Consider the following 22,985-nt stretch of genomic DNA (forward strand, 5'->3'; position numbering starts at 1 on the left):
ACCATCTCCCAAGGGCAACTAGAGCATAGTGAGGGGCTACTCACGTTCTTTCATCAAATTCCTCGTTAATATGGAGAACTACTGTGTCTATGCTTAATGCACAACTTGACTTAAACACGCAAGAGCAGATTATACAACATTAGAACACTTTGCCTACCAGGAGGTTCGAATCCTAGCCATCACAGAAGCCTGACAGCAACTGGCATAACTGGTACACCTTTAGCCCACTGCACCACAGCTCAGAACCTTCAAAAGAGATGGTAACTTCGGAGTATTTCACCTCTAAAGATCACCATCTCCCAAGGGCATCTAAAGAATAGTGAGGGGCTACTCACGTTCTTTCATCAAATTCCTATTAATATGGGAGAACTCTGTGTCTATGATTAATGCACAACTTGCCTAAACAGGCAAGAGAGATTATACAACCTTAGAACTACTTTCCCACCAGGAGATTCGTAGCCCTAGCCAGCACAGAAGCCTTACAGCAAACTGGCATAACTGGTACACCTTTAACCCACTGCACCAGAGCTCAGACCCTTAAAATGAGATAGGTAACTTCGGAGTATTTCACCTCCAAAGATCACCATCTCCCAAGGGCAACTAGAGCATAGTGAGGGGCTACTCACATTCTTTCATCAAATTCCTGTTAATATGGAGAACTCTGTGTCTAATGCTTAATGCACAACTTACCTAAACACGCAAGAGAGATTATACAACCTTAGAACACTTTCCTACCATGGAGATTCGAACCCTAGCCAGCACAGAAGCCTTACAGCAACTGGCATAACTGGTACGCCTTTACCCACTGCACCACAGCTCAGGACCTTAAAAGAGATGGTAACTTCGGAGTATTTCTCCTCCTAAAGATCACCATCTCTCAAGGGCAACTAGAGCATAGTGAGGGGCTACTCACGTTCTTTCATCAAATTCCTCTTAATATGGGAGAACTCTGTGTCTATGCTTAATGCACAACTTGCCTAAACACGCAAGACAGATTAGTACAACATTAGAACACTTTCCCACCAGGAGATTCGAATCCTAGCCAGCACAGAAGCCTTACAGCAACTGGCATAACTGGTACACCTTTATCCTACTGCACCACAGCTCAGACCCTTCAAAAGAGATGATAACTTCGGAGTATTTCACCTCCAAAGATCACCATCTCCCAAGGGCACCTAGAGAATAGTGAGGGGCTACTCACGTTCTTCTATCAAATTCCTGTTAATATGGGAGAACTCTGTGTCTATGCTTAATGCACAACTTGCCTAAACACTCAAGAGAGATTATACAACCTTAGAATACTTTCCCACCAGGAGATTCGTAACTCTAGCCAGCACAGAAGCCTTACAGCAAACTGGCATAACTGGTACGCCTTTTAACCCACTGCACCAGAGCTCAGACCCTTAAAAGAGATAAGTAACTTCGGAGTATTTCACCTCCAAAGATCACCATCTCCCAAGGGCAACTAGAGCATAGTGAGGGGCTACTCACGTTCTTTCATCAAATTCCTGTTAATATGGGAGAACTCTGTGTCTATGCTTAATGCACAACTTGCCTAAACACGCAAGAGAGATTATACAACATTAGAACACTTTGCCTACCAGGAGGATTCGAACCCTAGCCATCACAGAAGCCTGACAGCAACTGGCATAACTGGTACGCCTTTAGCCCACTGCACCACAGCTCAGACCCTTAAAAGAGATGGTAACTTCGGAGTATTTCACCTATAAAGATCACCATCTCCCAAGGGCAACTAAGGCATAGTGAGGGGCTACTCACGTTCTTTCATCAAATTCCTGTTAATATGGGAGAACTCTGTGTCTATGCTTAATGCACAACTTGCCTAAACACGCAAGAGAGATTATACAACCTTAGAACACTTTCCCACCAGGAAGATTCGTAACCCTAGCCAGCACAGAAGACTTACAGCAAATGGCATAACTGGTACGCCTTTAACCCTACTGCACCACAGCTCAGACCCTTAAAAGAGATGATAACTTCAGAGTATTTCACCTCAAAAGATCACCATCTCCCAAGGGCAACTAGAGCATAGTGAGGGGCTACTCACGTTCTTCTATCAAATTCTTGTTAATATGGGAGAACTCTGTGTCTATCCTTAATGCACAACTTGCCTAAACACGCAAGAGAGATTATACAACCTTAGAACACTTTCCCACCAGGAGATTCCAAATCTAGCCTGCACAGAAGCCTTACAGCAAATGGCATAACTGGTAAGCCTTTAACCCACTGCACCAGAGCTCAGACCCTTAAAAGAGATGGTAACTTCGGAGTATTTCACCTCCAAAGATCCATCTCCCAAGGGCAACTAGAGCATAGTGAAGGGCTACTCACGTTCTTTCATCAAATTCCTGTTAATATGGGAGAACTCTGTGTCTATCCTTAATGCACAACTTGCCTAAACACGCAAGAGAGATTATACAACATTAGAGCACTTTCCCACCAGGAGATTCGAACCCTAGCCAGCACAGAAGTCTTACAGCAACTGGCATAACTGGTACGCCTTTAGCCCACTGCACCTCGGCTCAGACCCTTAAAAGAGATGGTAACTTCGGAGTATTTCACCTATAAAGATCACCATCTCCCAAGGGCAACTAGGGCTTAGTGAAGGGCTACTCACGTTCTTTCATCAAATTCCTGTTAATATGGGAGAACTCTGTGTCTATGCTTACTGCACAACTTGCCTAAACACGCAAGAGAGATTATACAACCTTAGAACACTTTCCCACCCGGAGATTCGTACGCTAGCCAGCACAGAAGACTTACAGCAAATGGCATAACTGGTACGCCTTAAACCCACTGCACCACAGCTCAGACCGTTAAAGGAGATGGTAACTTCAGAGTATTTCACCTCCAAAGATCACCATATCCCAAGGGCAACTAGAGCATAGTGAGGGGCTACTCACGTTCTTCCATCAAATTCTTGTTAATATGGGAGAACTCTGTGTCTATCCTTAATGCACAACTTGCCTAAACACGCAAGAGAGATTATACAACCTTAGAACACTTTCCCACCAGGAGATTCCAAATCTAGCCTGCACAGAAGCCTTACAGCAAATGGCATAACTGGTAAGCCTTTAACCCACTGCACCAGAGCTCAGACCCTTAAAAGAGATGGTAACTTCGGAGTATTTCACCTCCAAAGATCACCATCTCCCAAGGGCAACTAGAGCATAGTGAAGGGCTACTCACGTTCTTTCATCAAATTCCTGTTAATATGGGAGAACTCTGTGTCTATCCTTAATGCACAACTTGCCTAAACACGCAAGAGAGATTATACAACATTAGAGCACTTTCCCACCAGGAGATTCGAACCCTAGCCAGCACAGAAGTCTTACAGCAACTGGCATAACTGGTACGCCTTTAGCCCACTGCACCTCGGCTCAGACCCTTAAAAGAGATGGTAACTTCGGAGTATTTCACCTATAAAGATCACCATCTCCCAAGGGCAACTAGGGCTTAGTGAGGGGCTACTCACGTTCTTTCATCAAATTCCTGTTAATATGGGAGAACTCTGTGTCTATGCTTACTGCACAACTTGCCTAAACACGCAAGAGAGATTATACAACCTTAGAACACTTTCCCACCAGGAGATTCGTACGCTAGCCAGCACAGAAGACTTACAGCAAATGGCATAACTGGTACGCCTTAAACCCACTGCACCACAGCTCAGACCGTTAAAGGAGATGGTAACTTCAGAGTATTTCACCTCCAAAGATCACCATATCCCAAGGGCAACTAGAGCATAGTGAGGGGCAACTCACTGTCTTTCATCAAATTCCTATTAATATGGGAGAACTCTGTGTCTATGCAACCCGTTCTCACACAAGACAGTACATATATGACTAGTGCTTAAAGTCAATATGTGGAATGTGATTTAGTACATATGTGATATATTCCCAGTTAACTTTTTTACCAAGGCTCAAACTCTTCCTCACGTACCAATTTACGTCTCACAGTACTCGTCCATCAACGTAGATAGCTGAATAGTCGTGATTGGTTCAATTATAACGAAAATTGTAGTTTTCAGGTCCCACATGGGTTGTGAAATTCACCTACTATTGTCCATGCTCTTATAATATTACAGATCAGCTACATCCTATTGAAGGCTCGTAGTTTTGTTTTGAGAAATATTAGTTGTTCTTAGTAAATTATAATAAGCACAATAAATTATTACATAGAATAAGTGCTTCACCAATCAATATTATATACTATAGTTTGTGCTTTAGAAATCTTTAAAGAATGTTTTGTAGGAACGCTAACAGAAAACGATGTTATGTTGGAATGTATATAGGGTAAACTACTGCAAACAGGATGGTATGGTGTGGATTATTGGAAATTATAGGATTAGTATAGGGTCCACTACCACCTGTTAGGTGGGTAAGGGGTCCAATAACACCCGCAGGATGAGTATGGGGGTCACATCCACCCACAGGAATGGTATGGGGATCACTTCCACCCACAGGAAGGGTATGGGATCCAATACCATCCACTGGATGTGTATTGCGTCCACTACCACCGACAGGATGGGTATGGGCTCACAACCACCCACAGGATAGGTATGGGGTCCAATACCACCCACAGGATGAGTATGGGGTCCACTATAACCCACAGGATGGGTATGGGGCTCCAACCACCCACAGAATAAGTATGGGGTACAATAACACCCACTGGATATGTATGGCATCCATTGCCCCCACAGGATGACTATAGGGTACAGTATCGCCCACAGGATTAGTATATAGGGTTCACTGCCGCCCACAGAGTCGGTATGGAGTCCACCGCCACCCACAGGGTCGGTATGGGGTCCACTACCGCCCACTGGGTCGCTATGAAGTCAACTACCGTCCACAGGGTCGGTAGGGGTCCACTACCGCCCACAGGGTCGGCAGGGGGTCCACTGCCACCCACTGGGTCGGTAGGGGGTCCACTGCCGCCCACAGGATCGATAGGGGGTCCACTGCCGCCCACAGGGTCGATATGGGGGGGGTCCACTACCGCCCACAGGATCGATAGGGGGTCCACTGCCGCCCACAGGGTCGGTAGGGGGTCCACTGCCGCCCACACGTTCGGTAGGGGTCCACTGCCGCCCACAGGGTCGGTAGGGGGTCCACTGCCGCCCACAGGATCGATAGGGGGTCCACTGCCGCCCACAGGGTCGATAGGGGGTCCCTTACCGCCCACAGGGTCTCTATGAAGTCAACTACCGCCCATAGTGTTTGTATAGTGTCCACTATCGCCCATAGTGTTATTATGGGGTCCACTACCCCTCATAGGGTCGGTATGGGGGTCCATTACTACCCACAGGGTGTGTCTGGGGTCTATTTTGGCAATACTGCTTTTCCAATCTCATTTGTTGTTCAATGTAAAATATTTGTTGCTCGACTTGCAACAATTTATATATATATATATATATAGTATAGTGCCTTTGCAATAATGTACCAATGTGTGTATTTTCATAACTCGTTTTAAATTGTTGAAAAATAAATAACTACATTGTGAATGCAAGTCAATGTTTACATGCTAAATCAGAGTTGCCAGATTCCGCTTAAAATAGCAAATTGTGCTTATTTTCAAAGCTTGAGAATTTAGCTTTAAAGTAGTTAAAAAACTACGAATTTCGCAATTTGCTATGTACTTTAGTGTACTATTTTAAAATAAGGTTGGTTTTTAAGCTGCAAGTCATATGAATCTCAAAAAAAGTATATTATTAACAATCTTATCTCCATAGTTCACTAGTTTCTGTAAATCAGATCTGGTAACTGTAGGCCAAGTACTGGTAGACTCAAGACACAATGTGTGTTGAAGCTATTCTCTTTGAAGAAGTCATCTCGACAGGATCTTCCAGCTCCAGCTATAAAACTTCACCAAACATGGATCTACCTAGTACATCAAATGGTAAGAAATTACTAAACTGTAGTAAACTGAATCTGACACTGTCATATATATATATATATATATATATATATATATGTATGTGTGTATGTATGTATGTATGTATGTATGTATGTATGTATGTATGTATGTATGTATATATATATATATATATATATATATGTTGTACCTAGTAGCCAGAACGTCGTACTCGGCTTACTATGCAAGGCCCGATTTGCATAATAAGCCAAGTTTTCCTGACAGTATATTTTCTCTAATTTGTTTTCTGATGAAATGATAAAGCTACCCATTTCATTATGTATGAGGTCAATTTTTTTTATTGGAGTTAAAATTAACGTAGATATATGGCCGAACCTAACCAACCCTACCTAACCTAACCTAACCTATATTTATAGGTTAGGTTAGGTTAGGTAGCCGAAAAAGTTAGGTTAGGTTAGCTTAGGTAGGTTAGGTAGTCGAAAAACAATTAATTCATAAAAACTTGGCTTATTAGGCAAATCGGGCCTTGCATAGTAGGCTGAGAAGTGCGTTCGGGCTACTAGGTACGACATATATATATATATATATATATATATATATATATATATATATATATATATATATATATATATATATATATATATATATATATATATATATATATATATATATATATATATATATATATATATATATGAGGGGTACCACCTCTGGTGCAAGTGTAGGGACCCATAGCCTCGGAGAAGAAAATAAAGAGTACTCAGAGAAGACCTTGTGGATCCTCACTGAACACTTTCATATTTTCTTCTCCTACCACCCTTATTCTTTTGGTATGTGTGTATATTTATCTAACTTTATTTGAAAACGTCATTACACAAAAAAAGTTACAATATTGGTTATATATATATATATATATATATATATATATATATATATATATATATATATATATATATATATATATGTCGTACCTAGTAGCCAGAACGCACTTCTCAGCCTACTATGCAAGGCCCGATTTGCCTAATGAGCCAAGTTTTCCTGAATTAATATATTTTCTCTAATTTTTTTCTTATGAAATGATAAAGCTACCCACTTCATTATGTATGAGGTCATTTTTTTTTTATTGGAGTTAAAATTAACGTAGATATATGACAGAACCTAACCAACCCTACCTAACCTAACCTAGCCTATCTTTATAGGTTAGGTTAGGTTAGGTAGCCGAAAAAGTTAGGTTAGGTTAGGTTAGGTAGGTTAGGTCGTCGAAAAACAATTAGTTCATGAAAACTTGGCGTATTAGGCAAATCGGGCCTTGCATAGTAGGCTGAGAAGTGCGTTCTGGCTATTAGGTACGACATATATATATATATATATATATATATATATATATATATATATATATATATATATATATATATATATATATATATATATATATATATATATATATATATATATAATTTTTTTTTCTTCCAATAATATAGTATTCGCTTGAAATTAACAGCCTGGTCAATCAGGCTGTTGGATTCAACTCCTCTCAGTTTTGTTATACGAGTTACAGCATGGTTAATCACATCCAAAATTAAAGTTATTTCCAGATGCAGTCCTAAAATTTTTAACATTGCTCTCACTAGTGTTAATGTAGATTATTTCATAATTTAAATAATATATTTAATTACTGTAGTACATTTTAACAACAATTTAACTTATAATTTTTGCAGCATAGGTCATTTGAATATAAGTATTTTATTAGAAACTATTTCCTTCAGGTCTTCAGGGAAAATTCTTGAGGAGATGCACAAACTGCAAACAATGTGTGCATGTCCGAAGCAATGTTTGCAAGTTCTGCCAGTGTGACTTCCGAAACAGTAGAGAATTAATGAAGAAAGAAGAGGAAGCCCGTTTTCTACTTAAAGGCAAGAAGGCTTTAGAACGAAATACAGCAAGCCGGGTTCTACGAAGGATTGAAAATCAGGTATTGAAGTTTGTCTACATCTGTTGTATTCATTTGTATTCTTCTTATGCTGAACTTGCTTGATAAGGTATAGAATCAACATGAATAATGCTGTACAGTACTTACATACTATTTGTTTATTTATTTATATACAAGATAGCACACTGGGATTATGAGAGTACATAGAATTGATGTTTTTACATTCTTGTAAAGCCACTAGCACACATAGTGTTTTGGGCAGGTCCTTAATCTAACAGATAATTTTAAATAGGCAATTTAAAGCTTAAATGGAAAAAATTGGCTGGTACATTGTAAGAAAGTATCACAAAGATTACTATGTACATTAAAGTAAAATTTGAGGGTTATCAACATATAAATTGTAGCATAATTTGAGGAATATTTCAAGGTATAATATAGTAAGATATGCATTCAATATAACAATCATGATATAAGGTGATAGCAATGATTACAATGGAAAAGTTGTATGGTTTAGGCACATATATTCTGGCATTGGATTTCATAAGATACAGTGCGAGTTTAATACACTAGTTAGGAAACTATCAAGAAAAAATTTAGGTACTTTTTGGTTTTATTTTTTAAAATGGCAGAAGTTGGACAGTTTTTAAATTTGTTAGCAAGTTAGTTCCATAGACAAGGTCCCTTTATTTGCATAGAGTATTTACACAGAATAACTTTGACTCTGGGGATATCAAAGATATTTATTTCTGGTATTGTGATTCTATTATGGGTTCTATTGCACATGCACAGCTATGCTTCAAACATTTATTTTGTTGCATTTTCCCAGATAGTGTTATTGTTTAAATATTATTTGCTTTTCAGCTAACATATCTGCGTGGCTGTGGGTATGAATCAATCGTTATCTATTACAAGAAAGGACCAGCACGGGTGACATGGTATCCTACCAAACAACGTAATACAAGAAGAGGACAAGAAGATCTTCACCACTAACTTCTTTTTGTGTAAGTAGTTCACATAATATATAAATATATCACCACCTATTATTTTCTATCATATATATATATATATATATACATATGTATATATATATATATATACATATGTATATATATATATATGTCGTACCTAATAGCCAGAACGCACTTCTCAGCCTACTATTCAAGGCCCGATTTGCCTAATAAGCCAAGTTTTCCTGAATTAATATATTTTTTCTAATTTTTTTCCTATGAAATGATAAAGCTACCCAATTCATTACGTATGAGGTCAATTTTTTTTATTGGAGTTAAAATTAACGTAGATATATGACCGAACCTAACCAACCCTACCTAACCTAACCTAACCTATCTCTATCGGTTAGGTTAGGTTAGGTAGCAGAAAAAGTTAGGTTAGGTTAGGTTAGGTAGGTTAGGTAGTCGAAAAAACATTAATTCATGAAAACTTGGCTTATTATGCAAATTGGGCCATGCATAGTTGGCTGAGAAGTGCGTTCTATTAGGTACGACATATATATATATATATATATATATATATATATATATATATATATATATATATATATATATGTATATATATATATATATATATATATATATATATATATATATATATATATATATATATATATATATATATATATAATTTCAATTCAATCATCTCTGTCGTTGATGTATATGGCAAAAAGTGTGTGGCCCAATACAGCACTATGTCTTAACGTAATGGGTCCAAGGGCCCATAAGGTCTCGACAGCATTAAGGGCCCTTTAGCAAACCAGTGTGCTGGTGCCCCTATGACACCCATGACGTCTTTGTATCATTTCAAGTTTGTACATGTACTTCTTAAGATATGGGCACCATACAACTGCTGCATATTCTAGCTTTTGTCTAAAAAAATCATGAACAATTTATTTATTATTTATCCATGAATGCCAGAACTAAACCCTGTGGTACTCCACTCGTGACATTTCTCCAGTCCAATACATTGCCTCTGATTACTGCCCTCATTTTTCTATCAGTTTGAAATTTTTTAATCCATGTTAGAAGCTTACCTGTCACCCCTCCAATATGTTCCAGTTTCCAGAACAAACTCTTATGTGGAATTCTATTGAATGCCTCTTTTAGGTCCAGATAGATGCAGTCAACCCAACCATATCTTTCCTGTAAAATTTCTGCGGCTCGATCATAGTAACTGATTAAATTTGTTACACAGGATCTTCCATTTCAAAATTTTTTATTTTTTATTTTTATTTTTTATTCCAGCACGCACAAGGAAGCTTGATGCAGATAAACTTACATTAGGATCAGAAGGTGATAGCGATAATGCCCTGGAAAAAAATCCTGACGAGCTACAAGTGCAGCAGGTGCATAAAGTCCAAAAGGTACCGCTGGTGCAAGAAATTCAACAATTACAAAAAGTTCCGCAGGTGGAACATTTACAAAAAGTTCCGCCGGTGCAACAAGGGCTACCATTAGCAATCCTTCAGAAACAGCAAGAAGTACAAGTAGTAAAATTTGAACCACAGGGAACTACACCAGGAAAACAGTGTAGTAACAACGGAATGGGAATTTTAAAATACCTGAGGAAACAGGTAAAAAAGGACAAACAATAGAAATGGTTCCTTACACATTATTTGGTAGTTTATAGGTATTTTACTTATAATACTTTATATTATGTCTACAGTTTATAATTTAGTTTACAGTTAATTTACTTTTCAACTTCCATATCTTACATGAAGGATTTTTACTGTTTTTCATTTTTAAAACCTTATTAGTATCATTTATAGTTTAGTGTCAATTCACTTATAATACAATATATGGAATAATTTACTAAATTCATTTAACTATAATAAATTTAAATAAACATTTTTACCCCAGGATGAGTTTCAGTCACCCTACCCAAAAAATTAATGTTTCTTTATTACTAATCTTGTGAGAGGTAGCTTATTGTGCAGCCCATACTCATTCTGTGAGTGTTAGTTTATTGTGCACCCCATAGTCATCATGTCACCCAAGCCTGCTGCAGCTGCACCTGAGGGGTGGTGTAGGGAACCATTAGTGTACTATTATGATTTGAGAGAGAGAATGCTCTGTGGACAGAGCATCAATATGGCTTAAGGCATTGAGCTTTGCCTCAAGATGAAGCTTGGGCTGATCTCTGATTTGCTTCTTGGGAGTCTTCATTTACGTGCACCCCATACTCAACCACTTTGTAGTAATTAATTGTGCAACCCATACTCATCCTGTTACCAGTAGTTTGTGCAACCCATACTTATCCTGTGATCCCTATCCCTCTACTTCAAGTCCCTCAAGGGGCGCACGAATTCAGTTTGGCATACTGCATCCTGCCTTCCCATCCCTAGCTACTGACCCATCACAATATTTTATTTTATTTTATTTATATATATACAAGTAGGTACATTGGGGTTGTGAGAATACATTGAATAGTACAGTATTTACAATCTTGTAAAGCCACTAGTATGCGCAGCGTTTCAGGCAGGTCCTTAATCTAACAGATAATTTTAAGTAGGTAATTTCTATCAGAATTGATAAATGATAATAAATACATTGTTTACATACATACATTACAAATACATACATATAAGCTCAAAAGCTTCATTGAAGGTTGTAACAGAACCCATGAGCACCACACCAGAAAAAAATACAGTTTTGATATTCCAAGAATACGACTTAATCAAACTAGAAATGCTCTACAAATCAAGGGACCCAGAATGTGGAATGATCTTCCCAACCATGTTAAAGACTGTACCTCTCTCAACCAGTTTAAGATAAAAACTAAACACTACCTAATAAATTCACTAACCTACCTTACCCCTCTATTGTCAACCCATGTCTGTTATTTTTTTTTTTTTTTTAATCAACACTGTTTGTCAACCTATTGTATTTGTGCTGCTTTTTCAGTCATGTTCCCTCTTTTTTTTATCTTTATTTGTATTTGTTCTCAACACATTTTATTCTTTATGCTCAATTAGTATTAAGTTCTAGATATTAATGTTTTTCCTGCCCGAAACGCGTTGCGTAATAGTGGCTTTAGGCATTGTATGTACTAGCTCTATCTATATATCGATCCATTAATGTAACATTACTTGTATGTATGTACCTTACCTGAATAAACATATTTATTTATTTATTTATTTATTTATACAAGTTTAACTCTGGGGATATCAAAGAGATATTTATTTCTGGTGTGGTGATAATGGGCTTTTCTATGTTAAGTGTTAGTTTGTTGGTTGACATCCATAAGTGGACTTTTTTTAGTTCATTATTAACAACATTACAGTATTTAGTGTATGTGGGTTGGGGTTGGAGTAGATGAGTGTAGTATCATCAGCAAACAATATAGGTTTCAGAATGTTAAGAACATATACATCCTGCCTTCCCATCCCTAGCTACTGACCCATCACAATATACATCCTGCCTTCCCATCCCTAGCTACTGACCCATCACAATATACATGTAGTAGAGTGTTTTCTGTAGGCAATTTTCTAATTATACAATCATATGTTGCCCTCAGCTCTCCTATTTCATACATACTTTTTTTCTTTTGCAAGGGAGTAATTACTACATCTACATTACAATCCTCCCATGGTGGTGTAAATTTTCTCTTGGGCACAGCAATACACTCTGAAATAACATCATACTTAATAACATTAGAACATAAGGTATTCATATATGCTCTTTTCTTCATCATACATTGTTCAGTACTTCCCACCTTTTGAACTGAGAGGACCAATTCATTAGCTCCCCCACCTCTCATTAATCTAATGGCAGAAGCTACATTTATCTCTGCAATTCTATCCCCAATACTCTGCAGATTCAACTCCATCCTGATTTTCTCAATCATAGCATTTCTTGGGCATCCTAAGATAATTCTCATGGCTTCATTTTGTACCTGTGGGAGGTTGGTGCTGGGGTTACTGTGGGAGGTGTACTGTGTGAGGTTGGTGTTGGGGTTACCTGTAGGAGGTGTACTGTGGGAGGTTGGTGCTGGGGTTACCTGTGGGAGGTGTACTGTGGGAGGTTGGTGTTGGGGTTACCTGTAGGAGGTGTACTGTGGGAGGTTGGTGCTGGGGTTACCTGTGGGAGGTGTACTGTGGGAGGTTGGTGTTGTGTACTGTGGGAGGTTGGTGCTGGGGTTACCTGTGGGATGTGTACTGTGGGAGGTTGGTGTTGTGTACTGTGGGAGGTTGGTGCTGGGGTTACCTGTGGGAGGTGTACTGTGGGAGGTTGGTGTTGTGTACTGTGGGAGGTTGGTGTTGGGGTTACCTGTGGGAGGTGTACTGTGGGAGGTTGGTGCTGGGGTTACCTGTGGGATGTGTACTGTGGGAGGTTGGTGTTGTGTACTGTGGGAGGTTGGTGTTGGGGTTACTGTGGGAGGTTGGTGCTGGGGTTACTGTGGGAGGTGTACTGTGTGAGGTTGGTGTTGGGGTTACCTGTAGGAGGTGTACTGTGGGAGGTTGGTGTTGTGTACTGTGGGAGGTTGGTGTTGGGGTTACCTGTGGGAGGTGTACTGTGGGAGGTTGGTGCTGGGGTTACCTGTGGGATGTGTACTGTGGGAGGTTGGTGTTGTGTACTGTGGGAGGTTGGTGCTGGGGTTACCTGTGGGATGTGTACTGTGGGAGGTTGGTGTTGTGTACTGTGGGAGGTTGGTGCTGGGGTTACCTGTGGGAGGTGTACTGTGGGAGGTTGGTGTTGTGTACTGTAGGAGGTTGGTGTTAGGGTATTCACCTAGTATATCTTGTTTCTGGGTGTACTAACCTAGTATATGTTGCGTGTGTGTGTGTATACTCACCTAGTCTCACCTAGAATATCTTGTGTGTAAGTTCTCAACTAGTACTCACCTAGTATACCTTGTATGTGTGTATTCACCTAGTATATCTTGTTTCTGGGTGTACTAACCTAGTATATGTTGCGTGTGTGTGTGTATACTCACCTAGTCTCACCTAGAATATCTTGTGTGTAAGTTCTCAACTAGTACTCACCTAGTATACCTTGTATGTGTGTATTCACCTAGTATATCTTGTTTCTGGGTGTACTAACCTAGTATATGTTGCGTGTGTGTGTGTATACTCACCTAGTCTCACCTAGAATATCTTGTGTGTAAGTTCTCAACTAGTACTCACCTAGTATACCTTGTATGTGTGTATTCACCTAGTATATCTTGTTTCTGGGTGTACTAACTTAGTATATGTTGCGTGTGTGTGTGTATACTCACCTAGTCTCACCTAGAATATCTTGTGTGTAAGTTCTCAACTAGTACTCACCTAGTATACCTTGTATGTGTGTATTCACCTAGTATATCTTGTTTCTGGGTGTACTAACTTAGTATATGTTGCGTGTGTGTGTATACTCACCTAGTCTCACCTAGAATATCTTGTGTGTAAGTACTCAACTAGTACTCACCTAGTATACCTTGTCAGACCTTGCCTATACCCTATACAGACCTAGTGTGTGTGTACGATCATATGTGGCATTCTTCCAAGAAAAGGAGTTAGAAATGAAACGGTATAATCAGATCCTTTTATACAACACATTGAGAAAGAATAAAGGTTAAGTGTGGTATCAGTAAGATTTACACACTAGTCCACACTTGCGTGGTGTACAATGTAAGTGGAGGCAGAGTTGGAGGGAGGGAAATGTAGTTGGTGGACCTGTGGTCAGGGTGGCTCCAGAGGTAGGGTGTCAAATTTCAGTGTTTATGGCAGGGTAAGGGAATGGTCGTCGTTGGTCTTGTGATTCAATATTTTCTTGTTGTCGCTAAGTTACACTTTTTCAGGTCTATATAGTACAATGGCCAGTCCTCATGTACCTAGTAATTATGTACCTTAAATTATGTACGTAAATTATGTAATTATGTTCATGTACCTAGTAGCTAGTAGTTATAGTGTCAGTTGGGGGTTAATGGGCCAGGCCGAGTGTGCCTGTGCCCCACAAATATCACCCTTATTGCTGACTAGTTGGTATAACGGCTTTTCCCAAACCTCTCTCTCGCCAGAATTATACTGACATGTGAATATCTTTGGCAGTTGATGAATCCTAAATATAAATAATAAATAAATAAATGTTTATTTAGGTAAGGTACATCCATACAAGAAATTTTTACAAAGATTGGTGGACTTATAGATAGATTCATACATTGCATAACTGCATGGCATAACTGGCAATCCCCTCATAGTGTTCAAGTGAGAACTGGATAAGCACCTCCAAAGGATACCCAAGTATGCCAAGTATGCTGCCCTGAGGAACACCAATGTTGATGGGTAGGGTGGGAGAAATTGAATTATTCACAGAAACATACTGGAGCCTGTCAGTGAGGTACGTAGGATTTGAGGTATTGCAGGGAATACAAGACACTGATCACTGGTCTCCCATTTGGTCCTCATTGCTTTATCTTACTATTATTGAATGTCAATAACCGTATTATGCAATTTCAATTTCTTCTATTGCTTTCTTTATTATGCACCCCATACCCATCCCGTGGGCCGTGGTGTAAAGGATTACAGAGGCACATAATCGGTTCAGGACCGGAACCCTCTAGTTCGTTTAGCTAAGCAAATAACAATGTTTGACGCTAGTTACAAAATTATTAATGTTGTATACACATGTACACACACACTCATACATACATACATATATATATATATATATATATATATATATATATATATATATATATATATATATATATATATATATATATATATATATATATATATATATATATACAGAGGAGACAGGAGGAGGAGGACAGAGGAGAGACAGGGACAAGGGGACAGAGATGGATAGGGGGACTGGAGGAAAGGGAGGGGGACAGATGATGGACAGCGGACAGAAAGAGTGGGCAGGGGGACAGAGAGGTACAGGGGACAGAGAGATGGACAGGGGGACATAGAGGAACAGGGGGACAGAGAGTGACAGGGGGACAGAGAGAGGAACAGGAGGACAGAGAAGAACAGGGGGACAGAGAGAGACAGGGGGGACAGAGACAGGGACAATGGGATAGAGAGGGACAGGGGGACAGAGAGATGGAAAGGGGGGACAGGGGGACAGAGAGGGGGAAAGGGATCTGGGACAGAGGACAGAAAATGTGGGCAAGGGGACAAAGTGAGGGACAGGGGACAAAGATGGACAGGGGGACAAAGATGGACAAGGGGGACAGGAGGAAAGGGGGGAGATGTATGAGGGGAAATGTTTGCGGAAGATGGAGAAGGGGTATTTAGAACGGTAAGTTAGAGAGGGGGCAACTAAGGCCCATCATTGAAAAACAAATGAGCATCATTGCAATAGCAGGAGCCACGCACATCTTTAGCCTGCGTTGTTGAGACATTGTCAATTAAGCGGTGTCCAATAGCAGTATCTTCGGTATTTAAGCGTTACCTTAAAAAATACTGGAAATATTGAAAGCTATTAATCCAGATATTAATCCCCTTGTGCAACGCACACAAGAGGCAACAGCTTCTAGCTCTACAAGCCGCAATATAAAATAGAGAATAGGCGATTGTTTTCACTCACAGTGTAATAAACCCACGGACCCACCCACCCGCTGAAGCCGTAAATGCCAAGACATTACTTCCGTTTAAAATTAAGCCGGAATAATCCTCAGGTATGTGGAGGATGTGGGAGGCCTTTGATCAACCACCGACTTCCTGCCCCGTCGACGGGGCCATCAGCCCTCAGTGTGCCCTCAGCCAAAATAATGTGAAACATGTATGTGGGTGTATTAAATATTTTAATTTATTATTTCCAAGATTTAGCTGTTAGCTCTTGGACCCCGCCTTTCTAAGCGTCGGTTGTCTAATGTACCGACTCTCGGCCTCTTTTCCTCCATCATATCTAAACAACATATATTTTTATCTAACACACTCACACATCCCCAAGATGCAGCCTTTAGCAGCTTCCTGACTTTCAGGTTCCTATTTACTGCAAGGTGAATAGAGGCATTAGTGTGTGTATGTTTGTGTCTGTGTGTGTGTGTGTATACGTGTGTGTGTGTGTGTGTATACTCACCTAGTTGTGGTTGCGGGGGGTTGAGCTCTGGCTCTTTGGTCCCACCTCTCAACTGGCAATCAACTGATGTACAGATTCCTGAGCCTACTGGGATCTATCATATCTGCATTTGAAACTGTGTATGGAGTCAGCCTCCACCACATCACTGCCTAATGCATTCCATCTATTAACTACTCTGACACTGAAAAAGTTCTTTCTAACATCCTAGTGGTTCATTTGGGTACTAAGTTTCCACCTGTGTCCCCTTGTTCGCCTACCACCCGTGTTAAACAGTTTATCTTTATGTACCCTATCAATTGCATTTCTCGCAGCCTGTCCTCGTAACTCATGCCTCTTAGTCCTGGGACTAGCCTATTTGCATACCACTAAACTTTTTCAAGCTTCGTCTTGTGCTTTTTTTTTTTTTTTTTTTTTTTTTTTGAGATATATACAAGAGTTGTTATATTCTTGTACAGCCTAGTACTAAGTATATGGTGTTTGGCTAGATAAGAGTAAAACTGCTTGTAGATTAGTTTTTCAAAAAATGTTGACAAGTTAGGCAGGATTGATATAGGTCTGTAATTGTTAACATCTGTGAGATCACCACATTTGTGTACAGGGGTAACTCGCTTTTTTTAGGATAACTGGAAAGGTTTGGAGTTCAAGTGACCTGTTGAAGAGCATGAGAATTCTTTGGAGACAATTCCTAACCTATACTTCTTCTCAAGGTCATGTTTTTTATTAATGGGTTTAAGTATTCCCTTTGTAAGCAAGGGATTGTTAAGCCTTTTGGTTATGCTTACAAAAAAGTCACAGGACAGACATTATCAGCAGCAGTTATAAAATTGTCAATAGCAGTTTCATTGTGCAGCCTAAAACTTAACTCCCTTGACTCTAGAGGTATATATATTAGGTTTAGGTTAGGTTTTTTTAATTAAACCAGCCAGGATGAGTGAAGCCATGAAGGGCGTTTTTATTAATTAAAACACCCAAATGTTGGGTGCTTCAGGTGTTGTTCCTCTTGGATGATCTTGTACCTCTCTGTCTCACACCTGTAAGAATGAGTGATATGGTTAAGGGGGAAACAAAGTGCAGGCAAGGCAATGGAGGCCAGTAGTAATCTTAGGGCTAGGATAATTAGAAATTAGAGAAATTAAGTAAGAGAAATTAGCAAGAGAAATCAGGTAAAATTTATTATACTTAACTTTTGTATCATGAGTTTAGTAGTAAATCTTCATCTTCATCATCATCATCTTCACTGTCACAAAGCTCCAGGTAGGGCTCGGAAACATCAACATCCTCTTCCTGGTATCCAAATAAACGCTTTGCATCACTCAGCTTGTCAGAACACATCTTTTGCCCTTGCTTCAAAAGAGCCAAGATTCCACTCTTATTTTTGGTTGATAGGTGCTTCTCTTCAATAGTGTACTTGTTAGGATCCTGTAATATATAGACTATTTAATGGGGTTTAAGACATTTACAAATTTCCCTGAAAATACTAAAGAAATTAGAATAAATAAATAAAGTTTTCGGTAAAAGTTCAAATATATGTAAAACACACCAGTACAGTATATGAAAACCATGGAATTGTCTACCTGTCAAAGTTGTAAATAGCAAGACAAGTATAAAATTCTGCTGGATAAATGTTTATGAAGAACTGAATTGCAACACACATTTAGGCTGTTAGCTTACCTTGCTTAGATATGAAGGAAAAATTCCACATAACAACTCTTCAGTATGTTCGGTTAAAATCTCTCTCTTATTCTTGTAATATGCGAGATAATGCAGCATTTCTTGAACAGTGTGTTGTTGCTCTTCTCTGGATCTCTTCTGAAGCTCCACATCTTCTACTGCCTTCTTTTTTTGAGCAAGGGACACTAATAAAAGAGGAAATTTATATTTACTGCAAGTAAACTACAACTCAATTTAATGTAATTACAGTTTAGGTACTTGCATTATACATACTATACATAGTTTATTGTGCAGTATCAACCTGATAAAAACCTACGGATTATGATACTGCACCTATTTTACAAACAGTAGTGATGATATTTTACTTCAAAAATAAGTAAAGCTTATCCATTATGCATGCTAAATGTTAGTTATCTTGATAAGGCCGAATTGTAACCCCTGATAAAATGAGATGTAGTTACATACCATTTTGGCTATGATGAGGCAATAAATTGTGCCATGGCAGGATACCTTCTATTGCATCCTTTTCACTGAGAATTTCAGAGTTTTCACTATTGTAGATTTTTATGAAGCCTTGAAGCTTTTTCCTATCACACTCATTTCTGTGCCGGAGGGAAGAGCGCATTTTACTGGATGCTGCAAATAAAGTTTTTTGGCTGAAAGTTTTAAAGTTGTTAAAAAAATTTCCTCATCATTTACCTACATAGAAATTATAGACAAGAGCTAAATAGAAATTGCTTCAGAGTTAACAAAGAAATAGTAAGCCTACCTGCATCAGTGGCAATCAGATTTTTGCGATGCCTGATAGAGTCTGCAACTGCCTCGATAGAATATTTTATGTTCTTCGAGGTTGTTCCAGTGTTTAACTCTAACTCCTTACAAATCATTTGTAGGTCAGATCGCCATTCTTGAATCAATGACTTTTGAACATCAAGTTTGTCGATCTCATTTGAAACTGTTATTTCCGTCTCTCTGGCCTATTTGAAAATATAATAAATTTAATGAACAAATCACATTAACCATGATGAGTGGTTCGAACCTATGGGCTTGGCATTCCCAGATGCTTGCTGTAGTTGAATGCGCCACAACATGGTCAAAAGAATTGCAACCTAGGGTACTAATGAACCCACAATTCAATTTTTGTTAATTATGCACCCCCATACCCATTCCATGGGCGGTTGTGCATGCAGTTTCCCATGTACTTGGTCTGTGTCCTCCAGTAGTTTTACCTCTGATGGCCCTTTCAATACACATAGAATTCATATTATTGTGATATATCAATACATGGAGAAAGACATTGAAATGGGGGCATCAAAGGCAGAACTACTGAATGACAGAGACCGAGTTCATGGGGGAATTGTGTGAAACCTGGTTTGGCTTCAGTGGAAGCCTTGGGATCCTTGTGGGTGCAGTAGTACTCCAAGTTGCAATTCATCTGACCATGTCGTGGCGTAGTGAACTAGAGCATGCATCTGAGAGCACTCAGTGCATGGGGTTCAAACCCTCATCACAGTTCCCGTGATATATCACGATACTGTGATTTCTCTGTGAACACATTTGATATATCTCGGAATCATACATTTAGGTTAATTAAATACTATATACTTTATACAAATTAACCTTATTGATATATTGAAAAAGTTCAAGCAGTTAATTCAAGGAAATGGTCGCTAATTTATAATGGAAAATATATGTAGTACATGATCTGAACACATAACTAACCTATAAATGCATTATAATACCTTTCACATATAAATGCATTATAATAAGTTTCAAAATAAATACAAATAAATAAAATAAATATATATTATTTTTAGTACCTTTCTGAGTCGAGTAACTAATGCACGAGCCAGTCCATCAATTTTTCGATGGTTCCAAAAGACTGCACCCTCTGTGAGTTCTTCTGTTCTTTCTGAGAAAAATATTTATAGCAATGAACATCTTGAAGAGCATAGATTAATAACAGTTTCATAACATACCTTTACTCACCAAGACCAACTCAAGTTTGACCAATGTTTTCATTCTTTTATTGATTATTTGAGGGAGTTGATACTTATTGAATACTGAATACAAATCGCATTATACTGATTACATTATACTGATTGGGTTATATTTCCTTATTCAATATATATAAACTATAATGAAAAAATACAAAAATGGCCACCATATGTTATAGTCGCCAAACAGTTATTAGGTAAAATTGAAGGTTTCTCAATATATAATAAAACTCACCTTAGTTTTCAAGCTCTGAATAGTGCCAACATGAGCTTGAACATCTTCATCTTTGCTGAAGATACTATCAGAATAATAGGGGTTTCTGATACCTCTGCAATGATAATTCAGAAATAATTATTTATTGTCTGTAACCACTATAATATTAAACAATGGGTAATGGGGTATCAAAAAATGTTTTATATGAAGAATTCTGATGCACTGCTAAATTTTACATAAAACAAAAATTTACATGGTGTTAGATAAATAAAATGATGATATGGATGCAATTGAAAGGCAAACTATAAAGACATACTCAGTTAAAAAATATGTCATATGACAATGTATATTTATATGTGCATACTTTATTTATAAGAACATTAATTTGAAGACAATATAATTCATTATAATATAGTGTGTGTAGAGAACAAAAGAATACTATACATTAAGTATCTGTAAAGCACATTTTATTACCTCCCAACTTTGTTGTAACGATACAGCTTCTTGTTGCCATCAATATGTACTGCTAAAGGGGTTTTATCACAAGCAGGACACTCATTGTCAGCTTCTCCTCTAATTTTTCTCAGCTCATATTGCTGGAATCGCCATTCGAAGAACACTCTCTTCGAAGTTATATAATTAATGGGTCCAATCTAGGAATAGAATTTTTTAGATGGTGACATTTAAAATGCATATTATGACATAAGATAAATAAACAAAAAAAACATTCCATTTTGTGTTTGAACAAAATTAAAAACTAATTATTAATAAATGAATATACATTACTACAAAATTTTGATAATTTTTGTATTGAAATATAAAACTGAAAATATTAAGAATAACGGTATCAAAACATACACGCCCACGAGAAGCACCAAAGGATTCCAGTGCAGTGACTAATGCCCGAAATGATGTTCCAGGACAATTTCTTTTTATATGGTGCCATGATTCAAGCAGACTGGTGCTGTAGAATGTGCTGCTCTTTCCTAATGATGAATAGAAACCAGACTTGTGCATGGTCTTGCCTAGTTGTTGATGCTCATATCCACAGTGGCATGTATAGATTGGAGTATAGAGGTCATACCTTCCTGTAGTTTAAAATACAGTGCATTGAGTTGTGTGGCGACTTGCTAAAATAGTGATGTAAAAATTAACATTTATAGCAACAAAAATTTCAAAATGTATTGTGATTCAGGAATATCCGGTAATGGAAATAAAAGGGTAAATTTTAAAGTTTATTTACCCATTATAGTGATGAAGATGCAGAGATTGCTGGAGCTTGAAATTTTAAACTTGCAATCTGTGCAGTTGGGGCAAGAATTTGGTGGTTGGGCTGGTACAACAGGTTCTGGTAACAAAGAAAAGGAAGACAGTTTGACAAAATGAGTTTTATGGAAAAGAATTTCAGACTGAATATTTCATTGTTTCTTGATTGTACAAAATATTGACATTATTCTCCAGATAATGACTGAGAAATTCACAGAAAAGAAACAATCAGACGATTAAATCAATCTATAAAACCAAGTGTCAGGTTTAAACTTTAAGACTTCTCCAAATGTTGTAATGACTGAAATGAAACATTTATTCATTTTATTTTGTTATACCAAGATAATCGTAGCTCTAGACTGGGATTGGGAAGTAGAAGTAATCTCGGAACAAAGTACGGATTTTATACAGGTATCGTATACTTACTCCAGTGAAAGATATTTCCTTCAGGGCACACAGTTTGTGTCGGGTCTAATGGCTCATAAAAGCCATTTTTCCAATATAATCTGTGGTGGAAAGGCATGAGAAAATGTTGCATTTGGTCACAAATGTGACACAAAAATGCAAAACAGTCTTCACATTTGATGCTTGCCTCACAATTTGTACATTGTACACAAACTTTACCTGATGAAAAAAGGGGTAATTATTTATACTAATTTTAAATACTGTATACCTAACATTTTAAACAATCTGAAGTCTAAATGTATTAATAGAGTGTCATTAATATGCATATGATGCTTATTATACAGTATAACCTTAATGAACACAGCAATATTTAATTTACCTTTATCTGGAACACCCAACTCAGACAATGTCCAATCGAACAGCATTGCCCTGCTTTCTCCCCAATTAATCTCTGCATTTTTTCTTCTTTTTTGCCAGTCAGAAACACTTGGCTGAGAATCTTTAATTTGTTCAAGTTCTGCAGCAAGTACTTTCAAATATGGGATTACAAATTAGTAAGAAAAATTTGTAAGTGAAAGGAATGATTAGTA

The 22,985-nt window shown here is 38.1% G+C and overlaps 2 protein-coding genes across 3 annotated transcripts; one reads left to right on the top strand and one right to left on the bottom strand.

The window, feature by feature from the left end:
- Positions 1-5,780: 5,780 nt before the first annotated feature.
- On the top strand, positions 5,781-10,673 carry LOC138356490 (uncharacterized). Of its 2 annotated transcripts, XM_069312649.1 has the most exons (4): positions 5,781-5,916; positions 7,659-7,864; positions 8,684-8,823; positions 10,078-10,625. In XM_069312649.1, exons 1-3 carry the CDS (start codon positions 5,814-5,816, stop codon positions 8,810-8,812), a joined length of 438 nt encoding a protein of 145 aa, XP_069168750.1. In that variant the 5' UTR covers positions 5,781-5,813; the 3' UTR covers positions 8,813-8,823; positions 10,078-10,625. The 2 variants fall into 2 exon arrangements, with proteins under 2 accessions (XP_069168750.1, XP_069168751.1); XM_069312650.1 differs by lacking the exon at positions 8,684-8,823 and having other exon boundaries at positions 10,078-10,673.
- An 8,679-nt stretch (positions 10,674-19,352) lies between these two features.
- On the bottom strand, positions 19,353-22,910 carry LOC138356401 (uncharacterized). The gene is made up of 7 exons (XM_069312537.1): positions 22,417-22,910; positions 21,968-22,072; positions 21,583-21,812; positions 21,199-21,377; positions 20,746-20,839; positions 20,334-20,425; positions 19,353-19,490 (listed from the first exon to the last, which is right to left on the bottom strand). The coding sequence occupies exons 1-6, from the start codon at positions 22,526-22,528 to the stop codon at positions 20,351-20,353; spliced, it is 795 nt and encodes a 264-aa protein (XP_069168638.1). The 5' UTR covers positions 22,529-22,910; the 3' UTR covers positions 19,353-19,490; positions 20,334-20,350.
- Between the last annotated feature and the right edge of the window lie 75 nt (positions 22,911-22,985).

Source organism: Procambarus clarkii, chromosome 72 (assembly GCF_040958095.1).
Source record: "Procambarus clarkii isolate CNS0578487 chromosome 72, FALCON_Pclarkii_2.0, whole genome shotgun sequence".
In the NCBI taxonomy this organism is placed as follows: Eukaryota; Metazoa; Arthropoda; class Malacostraca; order Decapoda; family Cambaridae; genus Procambarus; species Procambarus clarkii.

What these genes read in the sequence shown, in the direction of transcription:
- LOC138356490 (XM_069312649.1), top strand. Translation starts at nt 5,814, where the DNA reads ATGTGTGTTGAAGCTATTCTCTTTGAAGAAGTCATCTCGACAGGATCT. An exon ending in TCTACCTAGTACATCAAATG is followed by an intron (nt 5,917 to 7,658) that starts GTAAGAAATTAC and finishes TATTTCCTTCAG; the next exon opens with GTCTTCAGGGAAAATTCTTG. An exon ending in TACGAAGGATTGAAAATCAG is followed by an intron (nt 7,865 to 8,683) that starts GTATTGAAGTTT and finishes TTTGCTTTTCAG; the next exon opens with CTAACATATCTGCGTGGCTG.
- LOC138356401 (XM_069312537.1), bottom strand. Translation starts at nt 22,528, where the DNA reads ATGCAACATTTTCTCATGCCTTTCCACCACAGATTATATTGGAAAAAT. An exon ending in AGGAAATATCTTTCACTGGA is followed by an intron (nt 22,073 to 22,416) that starts GTAAGTATACGA and finishes CTTTGTTACCAG; the next exon opens with AACCTGTTGTACCAGCCCAA. An exon ending in CGTTACAACAAAGTTGGGAG is followed by an intron (nt 20,840 to 21,198) that starts GTAATAAAATGT and finishes TTATCATTGCAG; the next exon opens with AGGTATCAGAAACCCCTATT.